The sequence below is a fragment of the Aspergillus japonicus genome (genome assembly GCF_003184785.1).
Source record: "Aspergillus japonicus CBS 114.51 unplaced genomic scaffold BO86scaffold_20, whole genome shotgun sequence".
Taxonomy (NCBI): Eukaryota; Fungi; Ascomycota; class Eurotiomycetes; order Eurotiales; family Aspergillaceae; genus Aspergillus; species Aspergillus japonicus.
This window is the reverse complement of record NW_020291657.1, coordinates 1-16,553: the sequence shown is the minus strand read 5'-3', so window position 1 is coordinate 16,553 and position 16,553 is coordinate 1. Positions and strand designations below refer to the sequence as shown.

General features: G+C 55.2%; 7 protein-coding genes across 7 annotated transcripts; 6 read left to right on the top strand and 1 right to left on the bottom strand.

Annotated features, from left to right (window-relative positions):
- Nucleotides 1-2,723: 2,723 nt before the first annotated feature.
- BO86DRAFT_388800 (uncharacterized protein) lies at nt 2,724-4,540 on the top strand. The gene has a single exon (XM_025671951.1). The coding sequence runs from the start codon at nt 3,029-3,031 to the stop codon at nt 4,316-4,318; it is 1,290 nt and encodes a 429-aa protein (XP_025528209.1). The 5' UTR covers nt 2,724-3,028; the 3' UTR covers nt 4,319-4,540.
- A 228-nt stretch (nt 4,541-4,768) lies between these two features.
- On the top strand, nt 4,769-8,389 carry BO86DRAFT_447809 (glyoxylase). The gene is made up of 15 exons (XM_025676609.1): nt 4,769-4,997; nt 5,107-5,246; nt 5,425-5,653; nt 5,708-5,967; nt 6,026-6,460; nt 6,510-6,533; nt 6,867-6,934; nt 7,000-7,087; nt 7,160-7,231; nt 7,309-7,342; nt 7,413-7,623; nt 7,718-7,809; nt 7,879-8,013; nt 8,067-8,093; nt 8,143-8,389. Exons 1-15 carry the CDS (start codon nt 4,878-4,880, stop codon nt 8,224-8,226), a joined length of 2,019 nt encoding a protein of 672 aa, XP_025528208.1. The 5' UTR covers nt 4,769-4,877; the 3' UTR covers nt 8,227-8,389.
- Nucleotides 8,390-8,666: 277 nt separating this feature from the next.
- BO86DRAFT_455849 (OBAP family protein) lies at nt 8,667-9,686 on the top strand (the record flags this gene model as incomplete). Its single annotated transcript, XM_025677136.1, has 3 exons — nt 8,667-8,967; nt 9,115-9,576; nt 9,661-9,686. Exons 1-3 carry the CDS (start codon nt 8,760-8,762, stop codon nt 9,684-9,686), a joined length of 696 nt encoding a protein of 231 aa, XP_025528207.1. The 5' UTR covers nt 8,667-8,759.
- A 548-nt stretch (nt 9,687-10,234) lies between these two features.
- Nucleotides 10,235-11,180, top strand: BO86DRAFT_361085 (putative mitochondrial inner membrane protease subunit 1). The gene is made up of 2 exons (XM_025669843.1): nt 10,235-10,688; nt 10,786-11,180. The coding sequence occupies exons 1-2, from the start codon at nt 10,329-10,331 to the stop codon at nt 10,957-10,959; spliced, it is 534 nt and encodes a 177-aa protein (XP_025528206.1). The 5' UTR covers nt 10,235-10,328; the 3' UTR covers nt 10,960-11,180.
- On the bottom strand, nt 11,022-12,608 carry BO86DRAFT_361082 (mitochondrial 54S ribosomal protein mL38). The gene is made up of 2 exons (XM_025669842.1): nt 11,895-12,608; nt 11,022-11,827 (listed from the first exon to the last, which is right to left on the bottom strand). The coding sequence occupies exons 1-2, from the start codon at nt 12,430-12,432 to the stop codon at nt 11,103-11,105; spliced, it is 1,263 nt and encodes a 420-aa protein (XP_025528205.1). The 5' UTR covers nt 12,433-12,608; the 3' UTR covers nt 11,022-11,102.
- Nucleotides 12,609-12,662: 54 nt separating this feature from the next.
- Nucleotides 12,663-13,885, top strand: BO86DRAFT_388795 (mitochondrial 54S ribosomal protein uL4m). Its single transcript, XM_025671950.1, has 2 exons — nt 12,663-12,840; nt 12,960-13,885. Exons 1-2 carry the CDS (start codon nt 12,757-12,759, stop codon nt 13,743-13,745), a joined length of 870 nt encoding a protein of 289 aa, XP_025528204.1. The 5' UTR covers nt 12,663-12,756; the 3' UTR covers nt 13,746-13,885.
- A 524-nt stretch (nt 13,886-14,409) lies between these two features.
- Nucleotides 14,410-16,380, top strand: BO86DRAFT_361075 (mitochondrial 37S ribosomal protein mS47). The gene is made up of 3 exons (XM_025669841.1): nt 14,410-14,661; nt 14,713-14,865; nt 14,946-16,380. The coding sequence occupies exons 1-3, from the start codon at nt 14,527-14,529 to the stop codon at nt 16,128-16,130; spliced, it is 1,473 nt and encodes a 490-aa protein (XP_025528203.1). The 5' UTR covers nt 14,410-14,526; the 3' UTR covers nt 16,131-16,380.
- Nucleotides 16,381-16,553: the final 173 nt, after the last annotated feature.

Genomic DNA, 16,553 nt, shown 5'->3' with positions numbered 1-16,553 from the left:
AGGAGTAGGTTTGTTGCAACACCTATCTACCAGAAAACCTACATAGTACGTAAAAGCCTAAAATATGGCCCCCCCCTCCCCGGATGGAGTCAAGTCAATGTGCAGTGCGCCCGGTGATGCCGATGACAAGGCCAACAAACGGAACGGAACGGTCGGGGGGAGGGGGGGGAAAGGGTTTTACATTTGAAGTGTGTGCACGTCCAGTTAGGTTGAGTAACTAGTACGTACTATTCGTACTTCTTGTTGCGGGCTGAATCAAAGGCAGTGAGACTGCCGGAGGTAACTAGGTGTTGCTGCTTGCTTGCTGCTTGCTGCTGATAGTATGAGCAAGTGCCGAGGAGTGATTAGTCCAAGGCTCGGTTACGAGTGTTTTTGGACCCAGGCAGTTATTGTAACCCTTGCGTAACGGGCGTTGTGACGCGTTGGAAACGGTGAACTTGTGGGGACTCAAACGAGACGGCAAGTCAAAAGGGAGGTTACTTGCGAGTATCGACAAGAAAAGCACGAGAGGATGGATGAAGGGGGGGAAGGGGGGAAAAGAAGGAGCATGTGTAAGTTATTGAGAAGTAATCAATGTAATACAGATTGTGGAGTTTAGTGCTGGATGAGAAACCACCGAAGGTTCGCTCGAGTCTCGACAGAGACAGAGTTGCAGAGTTGGAAGGGGGCACGGGGTTAGATAGATAGATAGTTAGTTAGACTACTAGCTCCTCTGTAGTTACGGAAACGTTGTGACCAAAAAAGGTGTTGGCCCGCCACAGGGTTGGTTAGTGATTGATGATGATGATGTTGATCGGGTCGGATCGTGGGTCATTCGCCGCCAAGGTTGCCAACTCGAGGCATTGAATTCCTTCTTCAATGGGTGACTAAGACATTGATTGACCTCCAGCAATTCCTGCTCCTCCGGCGCCTGGAGTGGTTGGATGGTCGAACCGTCCTACGCACTGACAGTCTGACTTCATGGAAAGGGAGGCTTGAGGGCAGTAGATAGGTGTTAGCTCGTCGCAAACCCTGCTAGGCAGACAGTCAATATGAGCCAATGCAGGCCCGAGACAGGCCCTCATCTGTCTATCCCTGGTTGTGAGCCGAGATTGCAGCTGAGCTGAGCATCCATCCGTTCGGCATTGCACGGGGGGAACGATGATGATGATGTTGATGAGGGGAAGGGCGCGAAGTAAGCTAGAAGGGGCATGTCATCAAGGATCGCTGGGGTGCGTAATCAATCGACCGACCAACTACTCCGTACGCATCGACCGTATCCCAGTCAGTACTGGAGATTACACGGCAGTACTACCCCATATCAGCTACAGCAGTAGCAGCATTCTGTAACGGGGTTTGGGCAACAGACATGATTCCTACTGCGTGAGTATCCAATCCTCGCTTCCAATACCGGACAAAAGAGGAGTCAAGGAGGAGCCGGAGAAGGAGAAGGAGGCAGCGATGCAGGCTGCTGATGATCCATTACTCGTAAGTCGCAGGTGTACTACTGTACTGTACACTGTATGGTAAGGTGACTGGGTACTCCGTACGGGATTCATCTACGAGTAAGTAGTGTGTGGCTTGCTCAATTTAGCCACAGACTGACTGCTTCCAGTTGACTGTCTGTCTTGCCTGTCTCGGGCTTGCCTTACTCTCTTACTCTCCCTCCCAAGTTTAGTTTGGTTTAGTTTCGGCATGTCCCAGACCCACCGCGCAGACTTTCTCTCCGTATCTGCTCCGTGGTAGGCCCCAGTTTCTGGTTCCTTCTTTAACTTCCATCCCGGCCATCCTCTTTGCTTTGCTGCTGCTGTTGCTGCTTGCTGGTGGCTTGGCTTGGGATTCCCTGGCTAGAGTCTCCCCCGATTCCAGTTTCCTATCCAATGATGATCATCTGTCTGTGTCCCGATTTCCTCTTCAATTTTTTTTTTTTTTTTCTTTTCCGGCATTTCTCTGATTTAATCTATTTTCTCTTGGGTATTCCCCATTCTGAGATGGTGAACTGCACTGCACGTCCATGACCGACCTACTAGACTAGCTACACTTACATATACTGCACTCATTCATTCACTTTACTACTGACCAGCCAATGGGTCTGATCATCCCCACTATCAACATTGAGTACTCCTCCCCACTTAGATAGTACGGAGTACACTACAGTACACGCTACCACCATCATCATCCATCGTCACCCTCATTCTACCCATGGATCCGTAGTTCAAAAGTCTGTTTTGCTTTTTTATTTTCTATTTTTTTTTCTTGAATTTCTCTTTGCCTCCGAGTCAAGACAGGTGAAGTGGATCTCGACATCGTGTGGCATGGGCTCATCTAAATCACCACCAGGCTGGATCCCTTCCTTCGTTCCTTTCTTCCTGTGGTCCATCCTACGACTATCCCCTCCAGTGTCTCCACTCATCCCATGTCTTGCCCTGGCCTGTTACTAGTCTGTTTTCGTTAGTGTCAACGTCGTGTCATCTCAGCGTGTGTCCATCCTTTTTTTACGTTTTACACTTTACACTTAGAGTAGTCTAGTTTACGACTTCACACCAGTCGTGGTTAGTAACCCGAATGGATCGTGGAACTGGGGCGGATGGTAGATCAAGAAATGTGCCCATGTAAGTACATACATACTCACATAGGCTACGTTCCACAGCGCCATGTATCACCCATGCCTAATTTGGGTGCTTTTTCGTTTTCTTTCTTTTTTTTTTTACACTATGATTATCCTTCACTTTCTTCTGCCTATCGCCTTGTACTTCTTGGGATTGTTGCCGAACAATAATCAATCTAAGGGACTGGAACTGGCCTAACCTTAGTACGCACGCACGCACGCACTTGCTTCCCGTACCTTGCCTCAACGCCTTGTGACCCTCACGCCCCCTGTGTCATCTGTGGATGATAAGTCTCGAACCCCAGTCTATCACTTCGGAGATCCTTCTTACTGCTTCCTGCAGTCATCCATGGGTCCCATCCCGTATTTGATACTCATATAAGCGGAGATCCTCTTCTCTCAAGGCCCCCCATCCTGCCTTCCCTATATTTATGAATGTTCATGCCCACTATCCACCACCTCTTTAACCTCAACCTCACCCTCACCCTCACCCTCACCCTCATTCTCTCTCTTGAACACCACCTCTTCTCAGGACCATACCTATCTTTCTTTCGCTCTACCGCCAACCACATATCCCCAATGGCCAATTGCTGGCAACCTCAAGCGTCATTCGTCGGGTCAGCCTGGGCTTCCAACAACCAACCATCCATGCGTTCTTCGACCTTCCGTGACATGATCCATGCCTTCCCTAGGCCAAAGCAGACCGGACGGGTGACCAAGCCCCGGAGTGCCGGCAACAGTCCTGCTTCTGCTGGCAGACGGAGGACGACGACCATGCCTCACAGCTCGACCATGTACCCTGGCTACCAAGCCCCATTCAACCCTGCCGCTTTGGCATCCGCCTTCTCCCGAAGTAGTCGCAACCGGCCGATGAGCTGGCATCCAGTCATGGACCCGTCCACTTTCCCGACGGACACGTACTTCGCGAACTCAACCACTCTGGACAGCTTTGCCGCCGTGGGCATGTGCCCTCAGCCACTCCCCACCGCCCCCGCTGTCCTCGAAGGCAACGACATGCTGTCCTCGTACGCCAATGGGCTTCCTTTCTTCGCTGGCGTGCAAGATCAATTGCCGCTTGACCAGTCCGCCTTTGTCCAAGAGGATCCCGTCTCCTGGGAGACAAGTAACTCGACGATGCCCGCCATGACTGAGCCCATGTCGGACTGCTGGTCATTCGACATGGCTTCCATGCACAACAGCATGCCCTCCGCCTACGTCGCTGACTCCACCTATGACGAGAGCGTGCCATCCTCAGGATGCCTGACAGGCCCGGCCACCCCCCAGTTCCTTCCCATCCAGCGTCCGGACGACGATCTGACCGCCAAGTCCAACCCGGAAGACGAACTCGTTGGCATGGGCCTGTATAGCAACCCCGACGCATTGAGTGAGACTTCGCTCCTGGGTCTGTCTGGCAAGGGCTTGAAGTTGGAAGAGACATTCACTCCCTCAGCAAACAACGCGGAGGACAAAGACGATGACGATGACGACGATGAAGACGACGATGACGCCCCTCAAGGACAGGATGAGGCCGCCTTCCCTAGCTGCGCGGCACCAAACGCGACCCAGCCCCAACCCCATATCGGTCAGCGGCCCGTCAAACCCGCCGCGAACATGATGCACAAATCATTCTTCTTCGAGGATGACTTCGAGCCACATGCGATCGTCGGATCTCAGCCGCTGATCAACATGGCTAGCCAGCCCTGCATCAATTACGGCTATGGCTGGATTTGATTTTCGGGAACGCATTCATCCGCCTGTAACTTTTTTATGAATCCTGTATTCGCTATTTAGCATTGCATAGCGTGGAGTTGTGTTTTTTTTATTGTTTGTTTGGGTTCGGACGGCGTTTTACATGTACCAAATACCCTGGGATGGCTGATTGGAACTACCTTATTCCTTTCTTTTATGACTACCTTATGTATTAGAGACCCCTTGGGTGTTGTAACACCAATGAATGAAGACATCCTCAGGGATGGCAAATATGATGAACCATGACGATCAATGAGTGTCGAGTAATTCTTTGTTCGGTAGACATAAGGAGGTAGGCACTAGTAGTTGGTCAGTTGGCATGTGGGAAGAGAGCCAGACGCGGTGAGAAGAACCCCCTCGGCTGGAAAAACCTTTCCGCCGTCAAATAAAATCACCGCGGCCTTTGATATGTAGACGACCCAGGTCTAGATTCAAGGTCAATTAACCCGTCGAAAAGGAAGGGAGAGAAACCCTGGTGTACTGTGCGAGCTGAGTGAAACCCTCTCACTTTGACTTGAGCCACCAAGGATTTTCCGACATCATGGCCAAAGTCATCTTCACCCCGTGGAAGGAGCAATCCCAATTGCTGGTGGTGCGGAATCAATTCTACCCTCCGCCGCTATACGATGGGCCCGACATGCGATCCAGGGCCTGCGCCACAGTAAGTTCCATCGCATAGCTCCCCGAATGCCAGCCCCCATCCACATCCTTTTCTTATGTTGAAAGTCTAAAAAGAAGAGAGAGGAGCAAAAGCTAATCCCTAGTTCTAGGTTAGCGCATGGAAGTTGCGAGGCAACCTCCCCCATCCCGTCGAGGCGACCGCCTTGTTAACGGATGCGATTCTCCATGATGACGCGCAGAAGAACTCCATCTTCTCTATTCGCGCGACCTATGCGGCTGCTTTTTGTCGGTATGTGTCACCGTTTTCCTTTGGTGTTTTTTTTTTCTGGAGGGGATCTTGCATGCGGAGAAGCTTGTGCTTTTTTTTGTTCTCTCTCTCCACAATTAATCTTTTTTTCTTTCTGTTTTCTGTGTCTTTCTGTACCTGATCCTTGTGAAATGGTAATGGTAACTAACGCTTCCCCCAGCTTCGTGACGGGCCTCGTCGACTCCAAGCTCGGCGGTGTCCGCCGGACCATGTTCCAGCGCGCCCTGGACCTGGGGCTCCCGGCCTCGTTCGTGGAGCTGCGGCACGAGGCCACGCACCGCGAGCTCCCGTCGCTGACGGTGCTGCGCAACGCGTCGCAGCGGTCCCTGGAGTGGCTGTGGGATTATTACTGGGCCAAGACCGAGGCGTCTGTTCCGGGTTTGGGGGTGGTAAGAGCTCCTGTTAGTGGGGTGCCAGAGAAGCTTGTTGCGGAAGGGGAAGAGGCCGAGCCAGAAGAAGAGGAGGAGGAGGAGGAGGAGGAAGCTGATCTCGAACCGCTCAAGTCGGCGTTTCGGGACACTCTGGAGCAGATTGTAGCCGACGGGGAGCAGCAGCAACCTCCGCGGAAGAAACGCAAGGTCCAGCAACATTTGAATGCCGTTGCCGGTGAGGTGGTGTCGACGTGTCGGTCGTCGGGCCGCGGGATCGCCGCTTTAGCGAGCGTGCTGGTGCAGGAGTCGTTGTTGGTTCCGGGAGGGAGGAGGTGAGTTTTTCATCCTTGCTTACGCGATGGAGGTGGGGGTACTGATCCGGGTCTATAGGATGGGAGAGGCAATGGCTGCTCAGTTCGACAGATGGGATCCGTTATTGCAGATGGTTGCAGATGCGCAGCCTACGTTTCTGTCGAGTCTGACGGAGGAGCTGGCGAATGCGCTGGCGTTCACGACGCGGCCGGATCAGGCGAAGACGGATCCCCGCTGTGAGGGTGCCTATTTGTGGCTGGACCACATCTTGGGGTCGGCGCAGTGGGAGTCGCGGAGACGGCTGGTCTCGTATGCGTATATGCTGGCGGTGTGTGAGCAGGTTGCGAACCATTGGACGGATCTGCTGAAGGAGAGCCTGGCGGAGAGACAGGACGAGGCGGCGACGTCGGTTGATGGCGAGGGTTCAGGGCGCACGACGAGGTCTGCTGCAGCGACGCGGAAAGTGGTGCACAACCAGGATGTTTTGTACTCGTTGAAGAGGTTAGGGATTGAGTACATGGGTGATCGTTGGACATAATGGGTATCTCGCAGTACATGGAAGGAATACTGAGATACGTGATCAGGGGTTTGATTGTACAAATAGATAAGAGATGCATCTACGCTGAGCTTGCACTGTGACAGGCTTGCTTTGAAAAGTGTTACCTGGTAATAGAATAAATGTCAGTATTCACCTCCTGCTTTAATCTTTGTATACCGACTCAGCCACATGTGGCTGGAGCGGGGCCAGCTGGAACCGGGTCGACCTATGAGGTAATCTCCAATCACCGCTTACGGTTCTATCCCATGATGGTGGATTAACAATCCCTCCCCCGCATCGCAATCAGCAGCTCGTGATAACCCGGTGCTGCCAACCCCTCATGTCCCTCAACTTCACGAGAACGATCTTCTCAGCTGCCAGATCCCGTCCTTCCACGTTCATTGCACCCCCCTCCTCCAGAGCCATGCATATCCAATCGATTCCGATGTGTAAGTCTACCACCCAGATGTTTACACCTCTTCTGCTGTGTATGTCTGCTAATTCCCCGCGATAGGGACCGGGAAGGGCAACAACTATGCCTACCTGGTCACCGACGAGCCCACCAAGCAGTCGGTCATCATCGACCCGGCCAATCCGCCCGAGTAGGTTTGTCTTGATGTACACGGGCAGTGTACAGTACACCCCACGGCATCGCTGACCGTGAGGTGGGCTAGGGTGACCCCCGAACTAGAATCGCAGATCAAAGCCGGCAAGATCGACCTCACGGCGATCGTCAACACTCACCAGTGAGTCGGGTCCAGCTTGTGCTCCCCTCCCCCCTCTGGATACTCTGGATAAAGAGTAATGCTAACGCAGATAAAAGCCACTGGGACCACGCCGGCGGCAACAACGAGCTGGTCAGTTTGCACTCCACCACTAAAAACCCAGCCTTCCTAGAAGTGCGGACCGTAACCTAACACCCTCAAGCTCAAAACCTTCGGCAAGCTGCCCGTCATCGGCGGCAAGGACTGCCAGTCCGTGACGCAGACGCCCGCGCACGGCGAGACCTTCCGCATCGGCGAGCGCATCGCCGTGACGGCCCTGCACACGCCCTGTCACACGCAGGATAGCATCTGCTATTTCATGCAGGACGGGGAGCAGAAGGTCGTGTTTACGGGGGATACGTTGTTCATTGGGGGTGAGTTTCCCGTCCTCCTTGGTTTAAGAGTCTTGGTTCTGTGGGAGTGGATGGTTCGTGAAAGGGGTAACGAGCTAATGAATTGGTGCTGTAGGATGTGGTCGGTTCTTTGAGGGAACGGCCCCGGAGATGCATAAGGCGTTGAATGAGACGCTGGCGGCTTTGCCGGATGATACGAAGGTTTATGTACGTTTCCTACCCTTTTTTTTTCCGGCTGAGAGAGACAAAGGGGCGAGTGATGCTGACTGGCTTCAGCCGGGACATGAATACACCAAGGCCAACGTCAAGTTCTGTCTGGCGGTGTCGCAGTCCGAGCCGATCAAGCGACTGGAGGCGTTTGCGGAGGCGAATCAGGAGACGCAGGGGAAGTTTACGATTGGGGATGAGAAGGTAGGTCTTTTTTCCTGTCTGAAAGGCAAGGCTGACTTGGATATTTGTTCTAGCTGCACAATGTTTTCATGCGCGTCAATGTAAGCTGTCTGTCTGGATGGGTTGGGAGTATGAACTAACGTCTAGTAGGAACCCGAGATCCAGAAGAAGACTGGCAAGACGGACCCGGTGGAGGTGATGGCGGCGTTGCGGGAGATGAAGAATGCTATGTAAGGTGGTGGTGTGTCTGAGTGCGGTGTATCAGTATATCCTAGGAAAAGGGATGGGCGATGTATAACGGTGACGGATGTAGCGTATGGTTGACAGGTGGGGAGTGGACGCATTGGACTGTTTCATACTAGTAACTATTCTCAAGACTGCTTGCTGTCACTCTGGCTGGTTCTTATCTTCTAGCCTATAAATCCTCATCGACATACCATAGTCCCAGCCCAGTAACTCGGCTTCCCACCGTGGACAAGCAAACGACCATACCCCGATCCAGCCTACCCCCTCTGTACTTCAATCGCCGAAGTAATCCTCGCCGAAAGCAACATCGCCGACCTCAACCTTGCAGTGAATCCCCGCTGCCATGTTTACATACATGGCGTTGCACTCAATCATCGTGACGTCAGACGTCCGACACCACCTTCAGAAAGAGTATAGAACCAACTACCGTATAAGATAGCTTTACCTCAAGCACTGCTCCCACGCTCTAGACCAACGATCAGTCTATCGACTACAGCAGCAGCAGCAGCAGCAGAAGCACAATGTCCCACCACCACGACCACCACACCCCCGAGCTCCCCGGCGACCCCCTCAGCACCAAAAGCCGGGTGCTGGAGACCGGGGCCAGCATGGTGCAGGACTTCGCGCCGGTCAAGAACATCTGCGCGCACCTGAACGCCTTCCACGTGTACGCCTCGGACAAGACGCGCTGCGTGGAGGCGAATCACTACTGTTCGCATATCACGGAGGGTGAGTCTGCCTGCAGTGCCTCCGGCCCAAAAACCCAGCCCCATCCCTCAGCATAACCTAACCCATCTTCCCCATACCAATACGATCCCCCAACTGGAACCCCGCCCAAACTCCCCCAAAACTAACACCACCACCCCCCCAAAAAAGATATAAGACAATGCCTCCTCTACGACAGCCCCACCCCGACCGCCCGCCTGCTAGGGGTGGAATACATGATCACGCCCAAACTCTACAACAGTTTACCGGCCGAAGAACGGAAACTCTGGCACACGCACGAGTTCGAGGTCAAATCGGGGATGCTGGTGATGCCGGCGCCGGCGGGAATGCCTACGGCGCTCTGGGAGAAGGCCGAGACGGCCGAGATGCAGGACATCATCCCGCTGTACGGCAAGACGTACCATTTCTGGCAGGTGGATCGCGGGGATGCCGTGCCGATGGGGGCGCCGGAGTTGATGGCCAGCTTTACGTCGGAGGAACGCGTCCAGATGGCGAAGCCGGGGGGCATGCAGGAGTTGTGTGAAGGGCGGGATGGGAGGTTTGGGGTGGATTGGAAGCAGAAACAGAGGGCGAGGGAGGGGTTGCGCGGCGTTGAGGGGGGGTTGCATCCTGGTGAGTTTTGGTTCCTATCTGTGTCCAGTTGGCTGGCTGAGGGGGGGGGGGGAGCTGGGGACTGGGCTAATTGTGGTTGAATAGATGCGGATGCGATGTGGGAGGATTGAGAATTGGAGCGCTACCAGGTTCCTATGAGCTTCACGATGAGAATGCACGATAATGAAACTTCAATTGTTCTAACAAGAATCTACGTGATAATGATATGAATGTCTCCCGTCGTTACCACCCAACCGCCCATTCCCATAGCTAAATGGGGTCCTGGTCGGGCTATCGTTCAGGGAAATCCCCCAACCCCGTAGGGTAGGAAACTGTACAATTCATCTTGCTTCACTGTCCACACTCACGCGCTCTGGTGTTGAATTTCGGCAGCGGTGAGCTCTAGCAATTTTAGAAGCGGAAGTTTACTTGGTAGCTGGTTGCAGGTCCATGCAGCATTAAGCATTGAGCAGGCAAAGCTGATGTCGACTCAGTCAAGGGCATTTGATCAACAAGGTGTTGAATCTCGCATGACAGCAGAATGAGGAAAAAAAATTGTGGGAGAGAACGCTACCCGCAGTTTATATACCCGGTCAAATCACGTGCCCGACACTCCCCCTCCGCTCCGGCGCGGGACCCTCATCTGCTGCCGCAGTACAATTAGTTACCTTACCGGTAGGGTAGATACAATCGCCTCAACCGTACACTGCGGTATAATATACCCTTCCACCTCGCCAACCCACCCAGACAGAAGGCAGAGGCAGCGCAGCGCAATGGACCGCCTCCTCCGCGCCACCCTCCAACGCAGCACCCCGGCGCACGTCTTCCGCCTGACCCTCAACGGACTGGGCCTGTTCTGCGCCTGCACGCTCGTCTGGGAGCACCTGGTGACCGTGCAGCTGAGCGAGGGCCCCTCGATGTACCCGACCTTCCAGCCGCGCGGCGACTACCTGCTAATCTCGCGCGTGCACCGCCACGGCCGCGGCGTCGCCGTCGGCGACGTCGTGCGCTTCTACCACCCCTCCTTCCTGGGGGTCAACGGCGCCAAGCGCGTGATCGGGCTGCCGGGGGATCTGGTCTGTCGGGATTTGCCGTTTAGTATGGAGGCTGGGGGGACGGGGGAGATGATTCGGGTGAGTTTTTCTGCTTTGGGGGTCGGGGGTCTTGGGGGGGTAGGGGGAATGGGTGGGCTGGGTTTGGTACTAAGCTAACGCTTCCGTCCTGGTGTAGGTCCCTGAAGGACATGTCTATCTTGCCGGTGATAATCTCCCCTGGTCGAGAGACTCGCGGAACTACGGACCCATCCCCATGGGATTGATTAATGGCAAGATCGTTGCGAGGGTGTGGCCCCCGTCGCGGATGATGTGGGTGGAGAATACGTTGAAGCCGGCGCAGTTGGACTGATCAGGTGAACGAATGCACGGTAGGGGTGCACTGTATATTCTACAAGCATGGCTGGAGTCTGGAGTTGGGAAAGGATTAATCCAATTTGTGCATATTCATACATCAAGCTCTCTTGTACAATACAGCAAAACAAAAAAAGAATATCACCGCATGTTGGCCGGGTTGCGGCGCTTGTAAGGAAGACGCTCCGCGGGCGCCCGGCGGAGCTCGATCTCGGCGTCAGCGAACCCGATCGACTTCATCACCTCGTACATCGACTCGTCCCACTGGGTGCGGAACAGGTGCGCGCCGATGGGCTTCAGCTGGTACCGGGACTCCAGAGCGCGGGCCAGCAGGTTCTCGCGCGCCGTCTCCTTGGCCTTGACCGCCGCGAAGTCCAGAGGCTTCGACTCCTTCTGCTCGAAGATGATCATCGCCAGGCGGTGGTAGGGACTGCCCTTCTGGGCCACCGGCGGCGCCCAGGGGAAAACCACCTGCGACTCGGTCGACAGCTGCGACAGATCCACCTTGGTGTTGACCGCGGAGATCGGCACGTTGACCGCCAGGTAGTGCATCTTGAAATCGAACCCGTCCGTCTCGACGTTGGGCACGTCCGGGTCGACGACGGCGATGGTCACCAGCTTCTCGCCGCCCTCGAACATCTGCACGTTCAGCTTGGGCGCCTCCGTGCTCAGCTTGGAGTCGACAAACTCGCCCGGCTGGATCTGCCGGCGGCCGAAGTAGAGCTTCGTGTCCAGGGTCGGATCGCAGTGCGGGATGACATCCGGGATCACCTTCATCTGTGTGATTCTCTGCACGAGGATCTTACGGCGGTACTCGCGCCATTTGCGGTCGGCCAGGAATCGGTAGATGGGCTTGCTCATGTCACCTGCAACAACAACAGCGGCCACAATTAGCCTCGCGGAACGACAACAGTTTGGACCGAACATTCTTACCTAGTCCATCCTCGAACTTCTTCTTCACCAGCGGGTCGTTGATATCCGCCTGGATCTTCAGGTGCTCCAGGTGCAGCTCCATGGCCCGCAGCTTGGATTTCTTCACCTGCTCTCCGCCGGCTTGCTCGGTCGACAGACCCTCAAGCCTCGAGATCTTCTCCCGCATCGATGTGATCTCGCGGAGCTTCTCCTCGCGGTCCGCCACCAGGATCTTCCGGGCCTCCTGGAAACATTGGTAGGGCAGCTGCTCGAAGGGGATGTTGAGGGAATCCTGGAGGGCGACGCGACGACGACGGGATCCAATCGGGGCAACACCCTGGCGCAATAGCTTCCGCTCCAGTCGGGGGTTGGAGACCGTAGCCGGGTCGGGGGCCTTGTAGAAGGGTTGCGACCTGGTCTCGGTCTGAGCCTCTTCGCGCGCCAGAGCGGTCGATTGGAAGGCGCGGGTGGACTGCAGCTGGAGACCTGGAAGACCCTTGGTGTAGGTCTTCTGCAGGCATTGGAGCAAGGGCTTGGAAGCCCGCTCACAATGGGCCATCTTGAGGGAGTAAGATGGGGAGGGAGATAAAGGATGAAGGGAGGAGGGTGGTGGTGATTGTGGTGGTTGTGGTGGTTGTGGTGATAAGGATTTCCCCGGCACTGGGCAAAGTCGAGAGGTTTCCCTTCCTGGCCGGACGGAACTTTTTTCGTGAGTCGGGTTTGGCCAAGCCTCAAGGCGGTTTAGTGCCAGAACCACCCGAACCTTGAACTTTTGCTGTTGCTTCTCCCCCTCGACCCTCCGCCCGCGAACCAACCCTGCGATCGTCTGTCCTCCATTCAGGTTGATCCTCGAAAAGGATTTTCTTGCTCCTTGTCATCTACAATGGCTGGAAGTGACGCTCTGCGCGCCCTCCTGCGGCTCACTCGCAGCTCCGGGGGTCTCCTCTCCGGGGCTGAGACAACCACGGTAGGCCGGCCTATTTTCTTCCTTCTTGGTCTGATTCGATTATGCCATTGAAGATATAACGAAAAACGTATACCGTATACCGTCTACTGACAACCTGTTTTTTTCTTTTTTTTCCCTAGCAACGATGCCTGACCAAGTCGCTGTCCCGCTCGATGGCTACCGAGGCCACCGCCCCCATTGACCATCTGACGCGAGAGGTTCCCAAGCCCGTATGGAACCCCGAGCCCGTCAAGGCCACCACCTACTCGTTCCCTTCAATGGAACCCCTGCGCTTCGTCGAATACCCCCGCAACCACCTGTCCATGCCCCTCCGCAAAGACATTCTGCACCGCGCCGTCATCTACGAGGGTGACGCAACCCGACAAGGTACCGCCAGCACCAAGTGGAGGAAAGATGTGTACGGCAGCAACAAGAAGCTGTTCAACCAGAAGGGTACCGGTCGAGCGCGTGCCGGTGACAAGAAGTCCCCCATCCGCAAGGGAGGAGGTGTCGCCTTCGGTCCTCACCCGCGCGACTTCTCGACGGACCTGCCCCGCAAGATCTACGATCAGGCCTGGCGGATAGCCCTCAGCTACCGCTACAAGCGGGGCCAGCTCATCATCGTCGACAACGAGATGGCGCTGCCCGAGGATGCCACCCCCTACCTGGTCCAGCAGATTTTCAAGACCAACTGCTGGGGCCGCGAGTTCGGCCGGTCGACGTTGATCACGGACCGGGTGAACGATGACCTCTTCGGGCTGGTGCGCGAGGTGGGCGAGCATGCGAAGATCCTGGACCGTCGCGACGTGGATGTCAAGGATCTGCTGGAGACGGGCCGTCTGGTCATCGAGAAGCAGGCCTTGGACCGCATCCTGGCCCAACATTCGAGGGACTTGCAGAACGAGCCCAGGCGGGCTTTGTATTAAATTGCAGTTTAGTTGGCGATGGGGATTTTTTCTTTGTGTTTGTTTGTTCGGTATGGGTGTGATTTTGCTTTATAACCGAGATATGGTTTCTCTGATTGTACAAATAGAATTGAGCAATGTGTATGATGGGTTCTGATCTGTGCATTTTATTTTGTCCTACGTTCGTATTATGCTATGGAGTGTAGGTGTAGTAGGTGGTGGTGGTGGTGGTGTTTATAACCGAGATATGGTTTCTCTGATTGTACAAATAGAATTGAGCAATGTGTATGATGGGTTCTGATCTGTGCATTTTATTTTGTCCTACGTTCGTATTATGCTATGGAGTGTAGGTGTAGTAGGTGGTGGTGGTGGTGGTGGTGGTGGTGATAGTGGTATCAGAGGTGCTGGTTGAAGCTTGAATTGGAGCCATTGCTTCCGAGAATGCCCTGGAAATACGACAAACATTATACTTTACTAGACACTAGTCGATGCAATTCAACCAAAATCAAGAACATCAAGAAAACCACGGCAATCGCTCGTGGTGACGCTCCCTGTTGCCGGTGGGCGAATGCGCCGCGGCTGGCCGGCGAGGAAAATCATGGGCGCGAAAAAAACTCCGAGGTCGATTTGTCGATTGCAAAGCGGAGAACCGAAACAAAGCTGCTTCTCCTCCTCCTCCTATTGAATCATCTCAAAGGACCCAAATTCCCCCCCCTCCCCGAGTCCCTCCCCTCTCTTTTCCCCTCCTCCGTTCCTTTAGTCCACTTCTCCTCCCCCTTAAATACCGGCTGTGGTCTGCCTCATGTTGGTCCGACACAGTGCTTGCCGGTTCTCAACGCCGTCGAGCTGGACCTCGCGGCTTTCACCAGCCACCACCACCATCATGCCTCTCCGCGCAAAAGTCACCAACCGAGCCTTCACGGCTTCTGCTACCAATGTACGCTCAATCGGTTGTCTCCGTCGAGCTTTGGATGCTAATCGATTCCAGATGGAAGGTGTTTCTAAAGGTGCTCCTACCCCCGCACAAGACGACGTTCTATTCAGCTCTCTCTACGGCGTGCGGCTGATCGAGCTCAACCGCCCCGAGAAGCTCAATGCCTTGAACTGGTCGATGGTCAATAAAATCACCCCTCGCCTGCAGGTGAGCAAGTGTCCCCGGGATCCGATTTTTCCTTCGAACGGCCCATTGGCGGGTACTGACGAGCTTGACCGATCGGATAGGAATACAAAAAGTCTCAGCTCGCCAACGTGATCATGGTGGCCGGAGCCGGCCAAAAGGCGATGTGCGCCGGTGGAGATGTTGCTAGCCTGGCCGAGCAGAACCAGACGCGTGAGGACGGACCGAAGAGATCCAGCGAGTTCTTCGCCGAGGAATACAAGCTCGACCACCTCATCGCCACCTACACCAAGCCCTTCATCTCCGTGATGGACGGCATCACTATGGGCGGCGGGGTGGGCCTCAGCGCCCACGCGCCGTTCCGCATTGCCACCGAACGCACCGTCTTCGCCATGCCCGAGACCAACATCGGCTTCTTCCCGGACGTGGGCGCCTCGTTCTTCCTGCCTCGGCTGGACGGAGAGCTGGGCACCTACCTGGCTCTGACCTCGGAGCGTCTGAACGGCCCCCAGGTCCTGTTCGCCGGCATTGCCACGCACTACCTGGACTCGAGCGTGCTCGGCAATCTGACGCAGCGTCTGTCCGAGCTGGTGTTCCAGGATCACATCAAGCTGCCGGAGCGCCTGGACCTGGTCAACAGAACCATTGCAGAGTTCTCGACGGGTCTGCCGGTGTCGACCGAGGTGCAGCTCGGAGGCTCGAAGCGGGAGGCCATCGACCGCTGCTTCCGCCACAACACGGTTGAAGGGATCATCCAGGCGCTGGAGCAGGAGAACACGCCGTGGGCCAAGCGGACCCTGGAGACGCTGGCGCAGCGGTCGCCCACCTCGCTCAAGGTCGCGCTGCGCCAGATGCGCGTCGGCAAGAACTGGTCCATCGCCGAGGCCTTCCAGCGCGAGGCCCACATCGCCTCCCAGTTCATGCGGCACCCCGACTTCAACGAGGGCGTCGGGGCCCTTTTGGTCGACAAGCGTGCCCCCACATGGCAGCCCGCCTCCCTGGAAGAGGTCACCACCGACATGGTCGACCGCTTCTTCACGCTCCCCGAGGGCGAATCCCGCCTCGAGCTGCCGAGCGAGGGCGACTACAACGAATACCCCCACCACTACGGTCTGCCCACGGAGGCGGCCATCCGAATCTTCGTCCGCGGCGCCTCCAGCGCGAAGGATGACCCGATCGAGCACTTTGTCGGCCTAACCGGCGGCAAGCCGGGTGTGCGCGAGAAGGTGCACGAGGTGCTGAAAAGAAAGGCCACCAAGAGCAGGCACGGCGTCTGGCTCTGGAAGTAGAGAGTGTGGAAATCTGCAACATGGCGCGAAGAGAGAAGGCACTGAAAAGGGAGTAATGACGTAGCACCGGATTGGGATTGTATAGTTATATGTATGTGATTGGGAGTTTCTCTTGTTCCGGACTGAATATTCATGTGGGCTGTGTTTGATACAGTTAGACTTTTGGGCATGTTGGTGTATGATTGCGGCTGTGGACTGTAGGACTGCAACTACGGAGTAGAAAGAGTGCATATTGGGGGTTGCGACTGTGTAAGTCAAACTCTATGCTGGGTATGCCTCCATCTACACATGCACGCATGCATTTTACACGGAATCGGCAACCACCAAGCCAACACGTACACGTACGCACCCGAACAAAACCACAACACCCAGCCATTACGCGTATCCATCTATTCATTATATGTCCTTATTTTAACCTCCCCC

Coding starts and splice junctions, on each gene's coding strand:
- BO86DRAFT_447809 (XM_025676609.1), top strand. CDS start 4,878: ATGGCCAAAGTCATCTTCACCCCGTGGAAGGAGCAATCCCAATTGCTG. Junction 5,247..5,424: donor TATGCGGCTGCTTTTTGTCG/GTATGTGTCACC, acceptor CGCTTCCCCCAG/CTTCGTGACGGGCCTCGTCG. Junction 6,935..6,999: donor TATCCAATCGATTCCGATGT/GTAAGTCTACCA, acceptor TCCCCGCGATAG/GGACCGGGAAGGGCAACAAC.
- BO86DRAFT_361082 (XM_025669842.1), bottom strand. CDS start 12,432: ATGGCCCATTGTGAGCGGGCTTCCAAGCCCTTGCTCCAATGCCTGCAG. Junction 11,828..11,894: donor GAAGTTCGAGGATGGACTAG/GTAAGAATGTTC, acceptor TTGTTGTTGCAG/GTGACATGAGCAAGCCCATC.
- BO86DRAFT_361075 (XM_025669841.1), top strand. CDS start 14,527: ATGTTGGTCCGACACAGTGCTTGCCGGTTCTCAACGCCGTCGAGCTGG. Junction 14,662..14,712: donor TCACGGCTTCTGCTACCAAT/GTACGCTCAATC, acceptor AATCGATTCCAG/ATGGAAGGTGTTTCTAAAGG. Junction 14,866..14,945: donor AAATCACCCCTCGCCTGCAG/GTGAGCAAGTGT, acceptor CCGATCGGATAG/GAATACAAAAAGTCTCAGCT.
- BO86DRAFT_388800 (XM_025671951.1), top strand. CDS start 3,029: ATGCCCACTATCCACCACCTCTTTAACCTCAACCTCACCCTCACCCTC.
- BO86DRAFT_361085 (XM_025669843.1), top strand. CDS start 10,329: ATGGACCGCCTCCTCCGCGCCACCCTCCAACGCAGCACCCCGGCGCAC. Junction 10,689..10,785: donor GGACGGGGGAGATGATTCGG/GTGAGTTTTTCT, acceptor GTCCTGGTGTAG/GTCCCTGAAGGACATGTCTA.
- BO86DRAFT_388795 (XM_025671950.1), top strand. CDS start 12,757: ATGGCTGGAAGTGACGCTCTGCGCGCCCTCCTGCGGCTCACTCGCAGC. Junction 12,841..12,959: donor CCGGGGCTGAGACAACCACG/GTAGGCCGGCCT, acceptor TTTTTTCCCTAG/CAACGATGCCTGACCAAGTC.